General features: G+C 35.7%; 1 protein-coding gene across 15 annotated transcripts in view; it reads right to left on the reverse strand.

Annotated features, from left to right (window-relative positions):
- RALGAPA1 (Ral GTPase activating protein catalytic subunit alpha 1) overlaps window positions 1-16,836 on the reverse strand; it is a 289,451-nt gene that overhangs the window by 239,550 nt on the left and 33,065 nt on the right. For all 15 annotated transcript variants that reach the window (XM_031952869.1, XM_031952861.1, XM_031952860.1 and 12 more), the window contains exons 2-3: window positions 11,707-11,817; window positions 10,719-10,768 (exon numbers count right to left, since the gene is read on the reverse strand). In XM_031952869.1, the coding sequence (XP_031808729.1) occupies window positions 10,719-10,768; window positions 11,707-11,817 (161 nt within the window). The remainder of the gene's footprint in view (window positions 1-10,718; window positions 10,769-11,706; window positions 11,818-16,836) is intronic.

Here is a 16,836-nt window from a genome sequence, read left to right on the forward strand (position 1 = left end):
GCTATTGTTATTGGGTGTCTTACCTCACTGACGCACCATACTTGATAAATCAATATTGTAGTGTTCTAGGTGGTTTTCTCGAAGTCTTGGAGCAGCCTTTGATTCAGTAGAGTTATCACAACAAGAATACCAAGGTGTTAAAGTACAAATTCTTTATTTTCTCCTTCACAGTCTAGTTTCCCAGACTAGCTTTCTTAAAGGCCTTCCAGAGTCTTCATTTCAGTGGAGAAGCTAAATAGGACAGTGCCACCACGGTGGTATGAGATGGAGCAAATGAATCTGGCTCTATATCCAAGGGCTTGTGCTTCAGCCTCCAACCACCACAAAGGTAGACGATGGAATGAATGTCTCTCCGTGGATCCAAGAGCTTGAGCTCCCACTTCCAGTCTTCTTGTCTTCTCTGGCTCTGAGTCCTCGAACTGAGTTTGTCCCAGCTTATATGCTCTACACTGAGTATAAACCAATCATTATATCACTAGGAAACCATTACTTGTTGTAAGATTAAATCAATCATACTGAACTTGGAGAACTATTAATCACCATGCCAAACTAGAAAACAATTGTCTTATCAATTCCACTGACTTGTAAGAATGCTTGTTTTAAGTACAGAGTTCTGGCCCATAACACCTCCCGCTTTCTTTTATTTTAGAACATAGGTGGTCACACTCTCCCTGACTCCTCAAGAAGGTGAGAATCCCAAAAAAGAGGTGATCACGCCTTCCCTGACTCCTCAAAAAAAGGTAGAAAACACCAAAAAAGGAGGTGATAACACCATTCCTGATGTCTCAGGAAGGGAGATGAAATCACCAAAGGAAATGGGGAATCAAACCAGAATAGCGGGTTTCTGAAGGGTCTTGCTTGAAACAGGTATACATAAATCTATCAACATGGCATGTATTACAAACAACATAAATCAACATGAGGAATTTTACATGTCCCTAAGTCCTAGAAATAGTCCAAAACCAATCTATTCTCCATTATGCCATGTGTCAGGACTCCAATAATTCCTGCAAGTTTTGAAGTCCTGCAATAGTCTCATCTTGTGTTAGGGAATCCAATGATTCCTGCAGAGTTTGAAGTTCTGCAATAGTCTTATCAACAATTTTTGATCTCAGGGAATCCTGTGGGTTTTGAAGTTCTGTAACAGTCTCATTATTAGCCATGCTCATTCAGTGTCAGATGTTTCTTAAGTCTTCTCCTTTGTTTCGAGATTTTTCCTCTTTTTCTGTCTCTCTCAAGGTGCTCGTTGTTGGCACCCATCTGATTCCTTCTCCATCTATAGAGATTCAAGCAAACCCTTTCTCCCAAGCAGTTAACCTATCTAGTTCCTTCTGTTCACCACTTTCTGGATCTCTCCTCATTACCTGGAGATTATATTGAAGTTGCTCATACTGGACACTGCCCTTCTGTCAAGTTAAAAAGGCTATATTCTCCCCAATTGTAATCCCTTTCTCCTATCTGATTGCTTCTCTGCTGATTGATCATATCAGAGTCCCAAACTTCTAAAGACTCTCTGGGTGTAACCTGGGTTGCCACCTGTTTTTTGTTTGAGGTCTTGGAGCTGGGCCCCGCCTCTCGTTTTCCTGGGTCAATCTACAGTCTGAGGCCCAGTGTAAGCCCTTGTTGCATTTTGTACATGGGGTTTTGGGTCAGGAAAAGGTTCATCTGGACCTTGCTCTATTTTTGTGAAGGCTTCCCCACCATCTTTTTTTCCTGGGAGGGAGCTCCATGCTTTGATAGCAGTAGTAGCAATTTGCTCGTATGCTATCTTTAGGGTAATTAATCTATACTGAAGTGTCTGCATACTGACCTTTACCTGATAGTTAGTCAAAGGTAATTTGCATATTAACTCCAGTTTGCCTATTTCGTTGGGCTTGTATTCTACATAGTTCACTATACTCCAAAAGCCACAAGTTTTGTCCAGGTTCTAAACATGTCTTTGCTATAGATTTTCAATCACTAGGGGTTAAAATTTCATAAGTCAAATTTTCTAATATCTTAACATAAGATGATGTAGCCCCATAAAGAGTGCAACCCTTTTTCAAATCTTTAATAATTTCCAAATCAAAAGAAGTATATCTTCTCCTGGCTTGAGCTGATGAATCAAAGAATCACAGGGTATGCTTCTATTAAATCAGATATATTTCCTGTCCTTTTTTAGCTTTAGCTAGTGCCTTTTGTAATCTTGTTATTATAAGCTGCTTCACAGGTGATGCTGATTGTGTCACTGCCCCTCCCCCTCTCCTCCTTTTCCTTCCACCCATGAAGGGTTAATTGAGGGAGGTAGGTCAAGGGGTGGGGAAATGCCCTAATGGCTCCTGCTGTGAAGCACCACACTCCTTAATTTTATCAGAATTATACTTAACTCCTTTCTTGTCTAATTCTTCATGCTTTTCACCTAGTTTCTCAATATACTCCCCCTCCTGTTCTTTCTTCTTTTTTCTTATTCTAATATTTATATAATTCCTTAAAGCCAATTGTATTAAGTTATTTGTATAAAATGTGTCTATGGGAATTGAATTAGGACCATTATCATTGTAATATTCACTTAGTTGCTCTCCTACTCCTTTCCACTCATCTGGATCTAATTCTTTTTCCTTTGAGAACCAAGGAGATGTGTATTGTAATGTTTCTAAAATTCAATGATCTGCATTCAAGTTACAATTAAACCTTGATTTTCTATCAGTCTAACTATACTTTCTACACATTTTCCTTGAGGTGAAAAAGGCTCCTTTCTAAACATTTGTTCCATTTTCAGCTGAAATACTAGTTTAGCCCTTTATAAAGTTTCCTTCTTGTCTATTTTTGTACTTATCCTAATTGCTGGGTCACAAAGACTTTTTCACTGAACTCAGGATCGAACTCAGGATCAGAGACTTTCCCACTGAACTCAGGATCGCGTCAGGATCATGTACTTAAATCTTTAGCCCCACATTGGCGCCAAAATGTAGTGTTCTTGTTTGATTTTCTAGAGGTCTTGAGAGCAGCCTTCCTTTCAGTAGAGTAATCACCCCGAGAATAGCCAGGTATTAAAAGTCCAAATCTTTTATTATCTCCTTCACAATCTAGTTTCCTTGCCTGGAGCCCGGGCCAGCTTTCTGGAGAGCCTTTCAGACCAGCCTTGGTCTCAATGGGGGAAGTAGGAGTTCAGTCACCATGGTGCTATGAGATGAAGTAAATGAATCTGGCTCCCCTTGGCTCCAAGAGCTTGAGCTCCTGCCTCCAGTCCTCTTGTCTTCTCTGGCTCTGAGTCCCCGAGCTGAATTTGTCCCAGCTTATATGCTCTACACTAAGTATAAATCAATCATTATATCACTAGGAAACCATTATTTGTTGTAAGATTAAATCAATCATACTGAATTTGGAGAACTATTAATCACTATGCTAAATTAGATAACCATTGTATTATCAATTCCACTGACTTAATACCTTGTAAGAATTCTTGCTTTAAATATAGAGTTTTGGCCCATAATACAATATCACACCAGAAAAGAAGAAAATTCTCTTAGTTTCTTGGGTTTAGTTTCCAGAAACTAATAAGAACAGACTCCTTTAGCACTGGTTGACACTCTGGAGCAACTCCTTGTCACCCCTAAAGGACTCACATAGGCCTTAAAGGCCCCTGCTTGTTTGGAAGTTCCTCATAAATCCTGGCAAGATGGCTTAGGTTCTCTCAACAGGGAATCCTTTAATCCCCCAAATGATTTGAACAATTTTCCCCAGAAAAAGAAGGAAATATGGGATGAAATTATTAAGAGATATCTTACTTTCTAATGATATGAGGGAGATGAGAATGCCTATGAATAATGATTTTGACTGAATTTACATGGAAGAAAAGGGATACTCTCCAGCCTGCTTGGTAGCAATTCATAAATTAGAGAGTCTCAATCTTAATTCCTGTGGAATAAGGGGCAATCTCTCAGCAGAGGCCTCTAAAAGGGGTAAAGATGTGGTATTATTCCCCTGTTAAGCTGAGAAAAGAGGGAAAGGAAGGGAATAAGCATTTATACAAAAACTACAATAGTCAAGCATTGTGCTAAATGCTCTTTACAAATATATCATTTGATTTTTACAACTACCCTGTGATATCAGTTGTTATTATTCCCACTTTACAGTTGAGGAAACTAAAGCAAATGGAGATTTAAGTAACTTATCCAGGATCACATAGCGAGTGAGTTATAATTTTGAACTCAGGTCTTCTTAAGTTCATCACTCTATCAACTGCAAGATTCCTTAGGTAAAGAAGGTTTTACTTACTAGAGAGGAAACATAAGTGGCAATACAGGAAAAGCCTTGGCATCATCTTACTCTAGGAAAAGCTTTATGCAAGAGGGCTTATATTCTTATAACTATTTTACTACAAATAACCCTGACTCATGATGAAAAAGTGATGACAACATCAGAAGTGCAATAGCAATTATGCTATAGATCTGATAATCCTGGTACTGGGCCTGTCACTGACACAAGTCTAGATAGGAAAGATTCACTATGAATTACAGGAAGATTTGGCACTGCTCACCTCATGGACCAGATTATTTCTTCCAAAGTGAAGAAATGAAATCTGGGATTTCTAGACTTCATTCTCCTCAATATTTGGTTATTCACTCTTTCATAAGATCATTAAATTGAACTGATATGTTTTGTTTTTTGTTTGCTATAATGCTGATTTAGTTTTTCTTTTCATTCTCCCATGCTGGCCACAAGAAGTTTTTTGTGTCCCAATCAAAATGAAGGTTATCCAGTAAAAGCTTTAAGGTTATTTAAGTGGTAGAAGGTATTCTAGATCCTTAAGATTTTGTCACCATGGGGTGTGATGTGAATGAGATACTATTTAGCAGAGTCAAATGTAGGAGATGAGGAGCAATCTGTCAACCACAGAAAAAATAACCAAGTATCCTTTCCAAGTTACAGCTAAGTAAATAATCTCTTATTTAACAGTTAAATATACTACTGAAAAACTGGACTTTTCAGCTAACTTCATCATGAATCTGCTGCCCTGCCTGGTTTCAAATCTAGGAAACAAGATGCCCTTCCAAGATTAAAGCCATATCCCCTAATCTTATTACCAGTCTGTCTCAAACCTTGACTGACACTACTTCTCTTGGTCTTCTCTGACTGGAGGATTCGACCACAGAACTCCAAGTCTTACCAATACCTTCTTTCTATAAAGAACAGTTAAGTGGACTTTTCAGCTCATACTATGCTGTATCTGCTACTCTGCCTGGTTTCAACTCCATGAACAAGATACAGCCCCTCCTATCTGTCTCCCACACCTCCCCAACTTTCCTGCCTCCTTTCAGTTTTATTTCCTTCAATGGATTGTAAACTCATTAGGGTCAGGGACTGTTTTTCTTTTTATTAATTATATCTTCTACACTTAGCACAGTGTTTGACACATAGTGGGTGCTTAATCATTGTTTACTAAATTGGAATGAATAACATTCCATTTGAATCTGGAAAGTAAGCTACCAGATCTGGCCTTTTCAAGAGCATTTCTCAAGGGAGTGTAATTAGGGGTTCAAGATTAAAGGAGGGGGAGGATTCTGGAGAGATGGTAGAATAGGTAGGTAAATTTCAAATTCTCCCAATTTCCCCCAGGATTACCCTCAGGGTAAACATAGACTGGTGAAAAATCAAAAGAAGACTTGGGGCAGAACAAAGGTCTTCTAGGTACAACCCAAGAAAATCTGATAAAAGACTTGTGGCCCAGGATTAACTAATGTGAGCACAAACACCTTGGGACTAACTCTACAGAAACACCAAGTGGGGACTCCTGTGGTAAGCTGGGTGTAGCTGGAATCTCAGCAAGAACCACAGAAATTTTCACCTCCCAGATTGTTTGTCAAATTGGGGTGAGTTTTCAAAAGACTGAGGAATCCTCGACTGATTAGGAACACCAGGCTCATCTGTGCTACAAGGATAGCCCTGGACCAAAGGAACTAGTGCACCTGTGAGTGCACAGGCACAGTGGGGAAGGGATGCTGCCGGCTGTGGGCACTTGCTAGAAGATGAAGCTCTTGATTTGGGGTTCCTGGTCAGAGGAGAGAGCTGAGGTGAAGCTAGGAATACTATCCCGTCCACTCCACAATTACAGATGTTTACACTAATAACCTCTTAATTTTAAAAAATGAACCAGGAAAAAAAAAAAAAGAACTCCACCATTGAAACCTACTATAGAAACAGGGAAGACAGGAGTTCATTTTCAAGAGAAGGACACTGAAGTAAAAACAGCTTCTACCCCAAAGAGTAACATGAAATGGATCCCTGCCCAGAGAGAATTTACAGAACTCAAAAAAAAATTTAAAAATCAAATGAGAGACCTTGAGGAAAAACTAAAACTAAAATAAAAATCATCTAAGAAAAACAAGATTATGAAAAAAAAGTTAACTAAAAAAGGGAATACAGAGTTTCAAAGATGAAAAATAATTCTTTGAAAATTAGAATTGGAAGAGGCAGCTAGTTGGTGTAGTAAATAAAGTACCAGCCCTGAAGTCAGGAGGACTTGAGTTCAAATTTGACCTCAGACACTTAACACTTCCTGTCTGTGTAACCCTGGGCAAGCCACTTAACCCCAACTGCCTCAGCAAATAAATAAATAAATGAAAATTAAAAATTGGACAAGGGGGAAGCCAGTAAAGCTATGAGAGACCAAGAAAAAAAAATTATAAAGAATGAAAAAAAAAATCAGAATGTGTAACATCAGAAAAACAAATCTGCAGAACAGATCAAGAAGAGAAAATTGAAACCTATATCAAAAAAAGAATCTTGACACAATAATGCAAAAAATAATCAAAGAAAATTGTCCTGGAGTGATTGAACATAAAGGGAAAGTAGAAAAAGAAAAAATCCACCAATCACCACCTCAATGAGATCCTTTGTGGAAAACACAGAGGAATATTATTGCCAAATTTTGAAACCTCAAGATCAACGAGAAAATTTTGCAAGAAACAAGAAAAAAATAATGCAAATATGATGGAGCTACAATTAGAATTATACAGGTCTTAGCAGTAGCCACAATAAAAGATTACAGGTCCTATAATCATATTTACTGACAAGCAAAAGAACTAAGCATTGGAAGCCAAAAATATCATATTCAGCAAAATTATCAGAAAAATATTGAATGAGAGAAAATGGACATTCAATTTGCAAATTTTCAGGACTTTCTACCAACCAAACCTGAACTTAATAGAAAATTTAATATATAAGAGCCAATATCAAAAATCAATTTCAAGGAACTCAATATGAACAAATTATGTTTTCTTTACATGGGAAATGTATATCATATGTTTTAAGAATAACAACAATACACTAGATAGCTCAAAAGAATGAGGCAGAATTAAGATAAAGAGCAATCATGTTATACAAATGAGATGCAGAAGATGAAAGGACATAGATACATTGTAGAGAAGGGAGGAAAGCTAGTAGTTCTGAAAATTTACTTGTATTGGGAATAGGTTAAATAGGCAATAATATATATATATGAATACTTATTAATATAATTTCTTCTACTTATTCACTATATATATATATATATATATATGCTTTCTTGACCTGATAATTTGTGGTTATATATTTTGAATCCTCCCCAATGTTCTGCTAGGCACATGACAATGTTATCTTTTGTTTTATTTTGCTTTGCGTTCCTTTTCTGTTTTTCTATTTTCTTACTCTTTTTTTAATTTTTTAAAAATCTTTTTATAAAAAGAAAGAAGAAAGAAAGATTAAAGGAGAAGGTAAAGAAAAAATAAGGTTATGGGACCAGATATTTACAAAAATTCATTAAACTTTCAGGCAGGCTGGATTCATGATGTGCCCAGCATGTCCAATTTGTTCTGTTTAGCCAAGAAACATACTATGGAAAAGGAAAAATAAAGGAAGGGAGAAAAGACACATTACTTATAGACCATTTGCTAAGGGAACTATGATTCTAGGAAAGTGCATATAGTTAAATTTGATGACATTAAGGGAAAGACAATATGATGGGGTAGTACAGTAAACACTAGCTCACTTTTTTTTTCATAACACATATTTAGAGAAGGAAAATAGTATTAACCCAATTATAAATGAGAAAAATGAAGATAAAGACATTCCCAAGGAATAAAAAGTAGGTTATACAAACCATTTTCTTTAAAAAAAATAAAATCAGTCCATTTTTGGTAAATAGTGCTCTTTGAAAGTAATATATCTATGGACACTGTTTATATTACATAGTATACATAGGAAAAGGAAATTATTTGTGATTAAAAAGATAACCTTGAAAGATTTATTGATTGGTTATCACTCAAATATTTCAAAAATCTTCTGTACATATGAGATAAATATGTAAAAGATCATCCATTTTCTAAAGACAATTAACTTATTTCTATACGATGTATTTTTTTTTCCTATATATCTTATAAATCAACTTCCTAATTTCAAATTTCTCTTTAGGTTTGGATATCAGAAAAGGTAACACAATACTTTTAATAGTAGCGGTTGATTTCAGTTATGACTAAAACTAAAAGTTAAACAATAATTTTCATATAAAAGCCTTTACCATCTAAAACTATAAAAGCTGTCACTACACAGGATCAACTGTTCACTAGTGCTTGTTTTGTATTCCTTCTCAAATTAGTTTTTACCCCTTCTCAAGTGTTATACCAGTTTTCTTTTATTGTCCTGATTCAGTTTCTCTAATTGTTCTGCTTCAGTTTATAATTATCAACTCAAAGCTCAGTTCTGCAAAATCTCCCCTCCCTCTTTATCAGATGTCTGATAAGGATAAAAGATCTTATGTTTTAGAATATCAGAATGCCTCTTCCCATCCCTATTGGAATGTTAGATACCGTCTTATCAAGATGCCTCTTCCCATGTCTGAGGTGCCTCCCCCTATTATGTCATCTCTCTCCAGAGGCTCACCCCACTCTATCAGAGTCCCAACCCACTCTCAGTACCCTGACTCCACCCCTGCCCCTGAAAAATATACAATTAGTAAATTTCTATTTGTGTAAGCATTTATTATTTAAAAAACAAACATGTTTTTACTGATTCTGCACAAAATAAAAGAAAAAAAACCCTGAAGCTCAATACCCCCTGAGTCTGAGCCATGTGTATATAGATCATTGAGAACTCATACTATTTGCTGGATTCTTGGAGATGATAGTCTCATTCAGCCCTTGGACCAAACCATTGATCCATTTGGTCCCAGTAAATCTCTCCCATTTAATAAATTATTAAATACTCTCTAATCTCTATCTTGCCTCAGTTTTTCCGGCATTACAAAGTTCCTTCAAGATTTTGTCTTAGCTTTCTACTTGGTCTTTCTCATTTTCTGTGACAGAGATCAGAATGTTCCTATTTTGTTCTTCAGATAGTTAAGAGCAGGCAATTATTGGGGAAAATATGTATTCCTGCTTCTGTTTCAGAAACAAATACTAATGAATTTATGTGCTCAGAATTATTAACCTTTGATTACCAATTTATATATAATAGTGATGCAGTGAAACAAAAGAAATTGCTACAAGATAAAAGTGAAGTCTCCTATTTCTTCAGATTTTTCAGTTTTAAGAACATATATAAATTTCTACATCTGAGCACATATATAGGCAAGTGTGGGAAATATAGTTAGAATCTCATTTTTAATAAAAATGATTAAAATGTCCAGTTCCGTATAATAAGGAGGCTCTTCTCATTTCCTACCAAGAGCTGTTTCAAATCTTGTTTTAAATGACAAGTTATAACAAATATATGTAATTATAACAAAGTGTTTAAATGATAAAGCCCACTAAAAAGATGGCTCTCCAAATCCCTGACCATTTAACCATGGCAATGGAAAGTTCCTAACTATGATGGAATTTTTATTCTTCCCTCTTCTGTTCCCTATTCCTTTAACATCCCACGAAAGGATATTCACCTCAAAGGAAAGTAAAAAGATGAAGTTGAAGTCCAATATATCATTTTAAATAAAGAATAGTTCCTAGGGGAGGGGGTGGGGAGTAAGAGGTGAAAAATTGAACAAGAGGTTTGGCAATTGTTAAAGCTGTAAAGTTATCCAGGCATATAACCTGTAAATAAAAGGCTATTAAATAAAAATAAATAAATAAAGAATAGTTCATCAAACACCAGATGGTCTGAAGCATTTAGGGGAGAGGCAATTTGAGCAGAAGGTGTAGCAGTACCTCATAATGTGCAAAAGAAAAGAAAAGCAGGGAAAGGACATTAATATTATTAGTGATAACAATAACAACAGGCATCTATGCTAGGTATTATCACAGGCATTAGCACAAGATAATTAGTATTCTTAGGTTTCAATAGAAGATACTGAGTAGTTGAGTGAAAAAAATTTGTAACACAGCCAAAATAGTTTAGGTTCCCAAATCACTACCACATTTTGAAAAAATATTCTTTAGCTATAAAATTCTATGATATCTAAAATATTTTTATAAGTATATTATACAGATATGTTTTATAAAATTGTGGAATTTAAAAACAATTTCCTCTTACATGGCTAACTCACAAACCCTAATTTGCTCATATTTGCAAAAGAAATTGGCTTTGTACAAATTCTTTCTTTTAAAAAAGACAAACTACTCTATAGCAAACAAATTTCATTTTCATCATGGCTCAGATATAATGAAGTAATTTTAGCATATTATCAAAATGTAATTTTACCTAAACTAATATACCCTAAATGTCTGAAACACACATGTTTGTCAGTTAAATATTTTCCAGGTACTTACTTCAAAAATAAAAAGTATACCATCTAATTCTTCCCTCTGAGACTTGTGACCTAAAATGTAATCAAAGAAAGAGAATTGAAATATAATCAACACTTAGGAAATTATGAAAAATATACAATTAGTAAATTTCTATTTCTGTAAGCATTTATTATTTAAAAAACAAACATTTTTACTGATTCTGCAAAAAAAAATCTGAAGCTCTATTTAGTTTTCTAGAAAATGTTTCTCTCCTACCACATTATATTTTTCTAAAGGAACAATGAAAATCACTGAATAATTTCTTAAAATCATCCCTAAATATTAAAGTGGTAGAATGGAGAGTGAGACAAAGAAGGCAGGAAGTAAGATCAGCAATGAGAAAAGTGAATATTCTGATGACAGAAATGATAATACTACCATACTAGCTCTGCTGCCTATTTCATACATGCATGTCCCTGGTCACAAGTGATAACTGAGTAAGAAAGGCAGCTGATACGCCCAGAGAAAGAACTCTGGGAGATGACTAAAAACCATTACATTGAATTCCCAATCCCTATATTCATGCCCACCTGCATTTTTGATTTCCTTCACAAGCTAATTGTACAATATTTCAGAGTCTGATTCTTTTTGTACAGCAAAATAACAGTTTGGTCATGTATACTTATTGTGTATCTAATTTATAAATTAATATATTTAACATCTATTGGTCATCCTGCCATCTGGGGGAGGGGGTGGGGAGTAAGAGGTGAAAAATTGGAACAAGAAGTTTGGCAATTGTTAATGCTGTAAAGTTACCCATACATATAACCTGTAAATAAAAAGCTATTAAATAAAAAATAAAATAAAATGTGGTATGAACAACAACAACAAAATAAGGGCAGCTGAAAAATGTCAGATGGAAATAAGTCACTTCATCTCAAAACTATACATCTCAGAGGCCAATTTTATAAGCATTTAAAATGGATAATAAAAAAAGTCTAAGGGAATTAAAAAAAAAAAAGAATCTTACCTTTCTGTTTCAGACTAACTTCAATGGTCACAAAATTTTCAAAGAACACATAATATATGTGTGAAAAATGTTGGTCAAAAAATTGTTTAAGGTCAACAGATTCAGCATTCTCTGTAAAAACAAACAAAAAATCAGTTTATTCCTATAATCCACAAATTATAACCATTAATTCTATGAAATATATGAATTCTATGAAATAGGATCTTTTAGATGTCAATTTTCTTTCAATGGAAAAAAAAAAATCGAAGCTTTCTTCTCCCAATTATAGTTACTTATGGTTTAATATGATTTGATTTCAAGTTTTATTTGCCTTTATTTTAAATTTATGGTTTCAAAAATGTGATATTTACAAAAACACAAGTGAAATTATCCTTATTTGACATATAAATAAAATAGTCTTGAAGGATTATAACTTATCCAGAAATATTCTAAAAATGATTAAAATATGTATCCCTTAGCACAAAGATCCTATCATTAGTATGCCACAAGGAATTAAAAGACTGAAAACTCCCATAAACACCTAAATATTCATAACAGCACTTTTTGTGTTAGCTAATAACTTGAATCAAAGCGGATATCCATTAATATGGCCAAACAAACTATGGAATATTACCACATCATAAGAATTCAGAGATAGCATAAAAAGATTTAAATAAATTAATATAAAATGAATTGAACATTAATCACCATCAAAGCAATGACTGCAACTAATGTAAAGAACACCAGTAACAAAAGAAACTATGTAATGCCAGGCTTGGCACTAAGAAGAGATAAGAAAATGTATTTCTCTTAAAAAGGCACAGTCTATATATGGGAATCTGATCATTTTCATACATGCAGACCCGAGTCTTAATGAAAGAATTAACCCAATTTATTTCTGAGTTAATTTAAGCACGAAAAAAAAAATGTCAATAGCTTAAAAAAAAAAAAAAACTTATCAAATTACCTCTAATTTGGCATATATGACATAAAACAAATCCTACCGAAAGGTACTTTAGACAAATATTAAGAGAGCATTAGTAACTTTAAAAGAGAAAATGGTTTAACTAGTTCTCACTGGAGCAAAAGTTTATTCAATTTTAATCCAAGTGACAACAATTGATTCTGAAGTGGTTTCTCTGTTGTTTTTTGTTTTAAGTATCCCTCCCTAACTGGTTTTGTTAAAGTATCTATTCATTTACAGAAAGATAAAACAAATGTACTAACTTGTTCTTCACACAATTAAAACTGCCCCACATGCAAATTGATACATTCATTTTTTCAGGCCTCTTTCCTCCTCCATCCCCCAATAAAACTACCTAGCAAATGTAAGGACTTGAGCACTGATGTTGGACAGTTTTCCATAACTAGCTAAGAAGGCTCTGCTCACTGGAATAATATTCTTTTCCAGTGCTACCCTCTCTTTATCCTCATCTATTTTCCTAAGGAGACTTTATGCCTCTGTCAGGATTTTTAACCTTACTTTCCAATCCCCATAAGAAACTTCTTTTATCAATCTAGCTTTTCGGGTTTGTAAATTCCATTTCAGAGAATCTCTGTGCCACCAAAGGAGGTTCCCCAAAACTCCCTACCCTTGCAATGAATTCCAAAGGGGTGCAGGGGAGCCAAACCTCTCTTTTTGGTTCCCTGAACCCCAAACCTGCCATTAGACCTTACCATTTAACTCCCTGACCACCAGAAACCCTAATCTCATTTTGGTTCCCTAAATCTAGACCTTATCATTTGGTTCCCTATGAAAGGGAACCCGAAAACCTAAACCTCATCACCACAGTTCCCTTTTATTGTCCTGACTCAATTTCCCTAATTGTCCTGACTCAATTTCCCTAAATTATCTTACCTAGTTTCCCTGAATTGTTCTGCCTCAGTTCCTAATTGTTCTGCTCAATTCTATAACATCATTCCTCCCTCCTTATCATGATGATCCAGATAAGGAGAAAGACCTTCTATCTTAGACATCATCATCTCTCCCCATCTCAATTTATCAGAATGTCCAGTGCCTCTCCCCAGTCTGTAATCCCAATTTATCATAATGTCCCATGCCTCCTCCCACCCTGTCAGAACCGGATTGATAGTCCATTCCCCCTCTCAGCGCTCTCGCTCAGCCCCTGCCTCAGTCTACCCCTGTAGCTGAGACATCTGTATATATATGTCACTGAGAACTCACATTGGTTGTTTGATGCTTTGGACATCAGCCCTGGGGGTAGCATGCCCCTAGCACAATCTCTTCCTTTCAAATAAATTATTAAAAACTCTCTAATCTCTATCTTGCCTCAGTTTCTGAGGCATTACAAGCCAAAGTCAAAATAAAGATCAACTGTAGATGCCATAACTAAAGATGAGTCTATCAGATCCTAATCTTATACTAAGAAATTTTAATATAAATATTGACATAGTACTCTCAAACCTCCTAATTTCTTATTCTTAATCTCTTCAATTCCCAAGATTCTCCTTTTCCCTTCTATTTCTGTGACACAAGGACACATGTTCTTGGTCTATCATTCACAAATGTTTCATTTCAACAATTAAAAACTCAAAATAATTTCTTAAACCACAGTAAAAGTACAGCATATCTATATATCACAAAAGATTTTGTTTGCCCATTTCCTCATTGACAGGTATTACTTTGTTTCTAATTCTTCACTACTGCAAAAAGTGCTGCTTTACATGTACTGTTTACATAGAACCTTACTTTTTGTCAATAATCCTTCTTGAGATGCATGTCTAGCAATGGAATCTCTCTTCAAAAATGAGCATTCAATCACTTTATTTGAATAATAGATCAATTCTCAACATCAGAGATGCTGTCTTTTATCGCTCCAAAAATGAATGTTGAAAACTATCTAAGTATTTGGAAAAATAAAATAGTATTGAGAATAAAAAATTTAAATAATAATCTTTCTTATAAGAGAAAGCTCTCTGAGAGATGGAGAGATAGGATTAACATAAATGTAGTCAATGTAAAACAAAAGATAGCATTAAAATTTATTAAAAACTCTGAAATTAAAAAACAAAAACAAAAACAAAACCTCTGAAATTCCTTTATTGAATCATAGCCTACTGTAATGGGCTGAAACTAAGCAGATGCACTGAGGTTCAGACAACCAAGCACTTAAGGCCAATTACCAATTGGACAATGCTCTATTAGCATTTGCTTGGAAAATGGCCTACCCTACCATTCTGTGCCTGCTAGATCTGTTGGTGTATGAGGAAAAAGAGGGTGGAGGAAGAAAACCAGAGTGAGTCCTGGACTGATTCCTGTCCCGATTCCTCTCACTTCCTGTCGCCATTCTGTTCACGTCCACAAATAAAGATCAAGGATTTTTGCTGACCCTGACTCTGGCTGATTCTAAATTATGCAGGGTGCTAATGCGGTCATCACATTTGGGGCCCAAACGTGGGACCAAGGACCCCACTTTCACCGAAAAAGTCCCTGGTGACCAGGAAACAGGGTGAGTATTTTAATAGACAAACAGGGAACTTACTTTGTTAAGGGCTAAACTAGTTACCTTTTCTAGCTGAAATGGGGCAGATATTGGGAAAAGATTCTCCCCCAACCCAAGCCCCACCCCCACCCCCACCCCCAACCCCACACCAAAGGAAATCTGCAAGAAACATACTCAGATTTATAAAGAGACAGGGTTTATTTATGACTTAGGAGCAGATTGATAGATTCCTGGATACATTAGAATGTGTGTCCCCTTGGTTCTTAAATGAAGAAGAAATTATGCTAGATAATTGGAAGCTTGTAGGAGATCAACTATGTGAATATTAAAATGATAATGGTTCCAAATCAATTTCTAAAGAAACATTATATATATATATATATAATACAATTGGCCTTAATCCTGCAAGTTATAGAAAAAAGAAAAGTTTTCAGAACAACCAGATGAGGAAGTGTGAGGAAAAAAAGAACAAAGACAAAGAACAGTTTAATGACCATATCCCCACAGGGCATGAAGATTTAAGTGAGGTTCAAGGGTGTGGTGACTTTCCAACTCACCAGGCAGCTTCAACCCTACCTACAAGCAGATAATTGGCCCTCCCCCATCAACTCCACCTTCCAGGATGGAGGGAGGAAGAATAGTGGGAGGGGCAGTGATCCACCAGCACTTCCCTTCCCCCCCTCCCCAACACTCACTCCTTCCTATAACTAGATTGCAAAAGGCAGTACTTAAAGCCAGAAAAGAAGGGCAGATTTTAGATGATCTGAAAAAGTTGTGTATCCTGTGATTCAACAGTTTAACTCTTCAGGTCAAGAAAGTAGAAGATAAACTCCTTTTGATATAGAAATCCTCAAAGTCCTGAAAAAGACTTGCACTCTTTAGAGGGTTACATCAGCTTATGTTAAGATGTTATTACAGAATTTGGCTTATGAAATCTTAACCCCTAGTGACTGGAAATCTATAGCAAGGGTATGCTTAGAACCCGGACAAAACTTATTGTGGCTTTCTGAATATAGTAAGCTCTGTAGGATACAAGCCCAACAAAATAGTCAAAGTGGAATTAATATTTCAATCACCTGTGACCAAATAATAGGTGTTGGTTCTTATGCAGACATCTCAGTACAGATTAATTACTCCATAGCAGCATAAGAGCAAATTGCTGCTGCTGCTATCAAAGTGTGGGCTTCCCTCCACAATAAAAATGACAAGGGTGAAACCTTCCCAAAAATAACACAAGGGCCAAATGAACCCTTAAGTGATTTTGTGGGACGTTTGCAGACTGCTATCATACAAACTAATGGTGAAAATGCAGTAACAGACATTTTGAGAAGGCAACTGCTAAAGAAAATGCTAATAAGGTTTGTAGATTTATAATAGGACTATGCAAGGATGCTCCTTTAGATGAGATCATAAGACGCTGTGCCATAGTAGGCACAAATGCCTTTTATAGCCAGGTTATGATGCAGACTTCCCAAGATCCCAACATGGGAAGACAGGGTCCCTCTTCTGGCAAGGGACTTCCAGAGAGACTTGTCAATGCTTTCAATGTGGTGAAGGCATCTGAAAGCTCAATGTTGGCATAGAGACAGAGTGAGAAAACAGGGTGGGAGAACAAGACCCAATACCCCATGTCCAAAATGCAACAGAGGCTTCCATTGGGCCTCAGAATGTAGACTTATTCAGGGAA

This window comes from Sarcophilus harrisii, chromosome 2 (assembly GCF_902635505.1).
Source record: "Sarcophilus harrisii chromosome 2, mSarHar1.11, whole genome shotgun sequence".
NCBI classification, from domain to species: domain Eukaryota; kingdom Metazoa; phylum Chordata; class Mammalia; order Dasyuromorphia; family Dasyuridae; genus Sarcophilus; species Sarcophilus harrisii.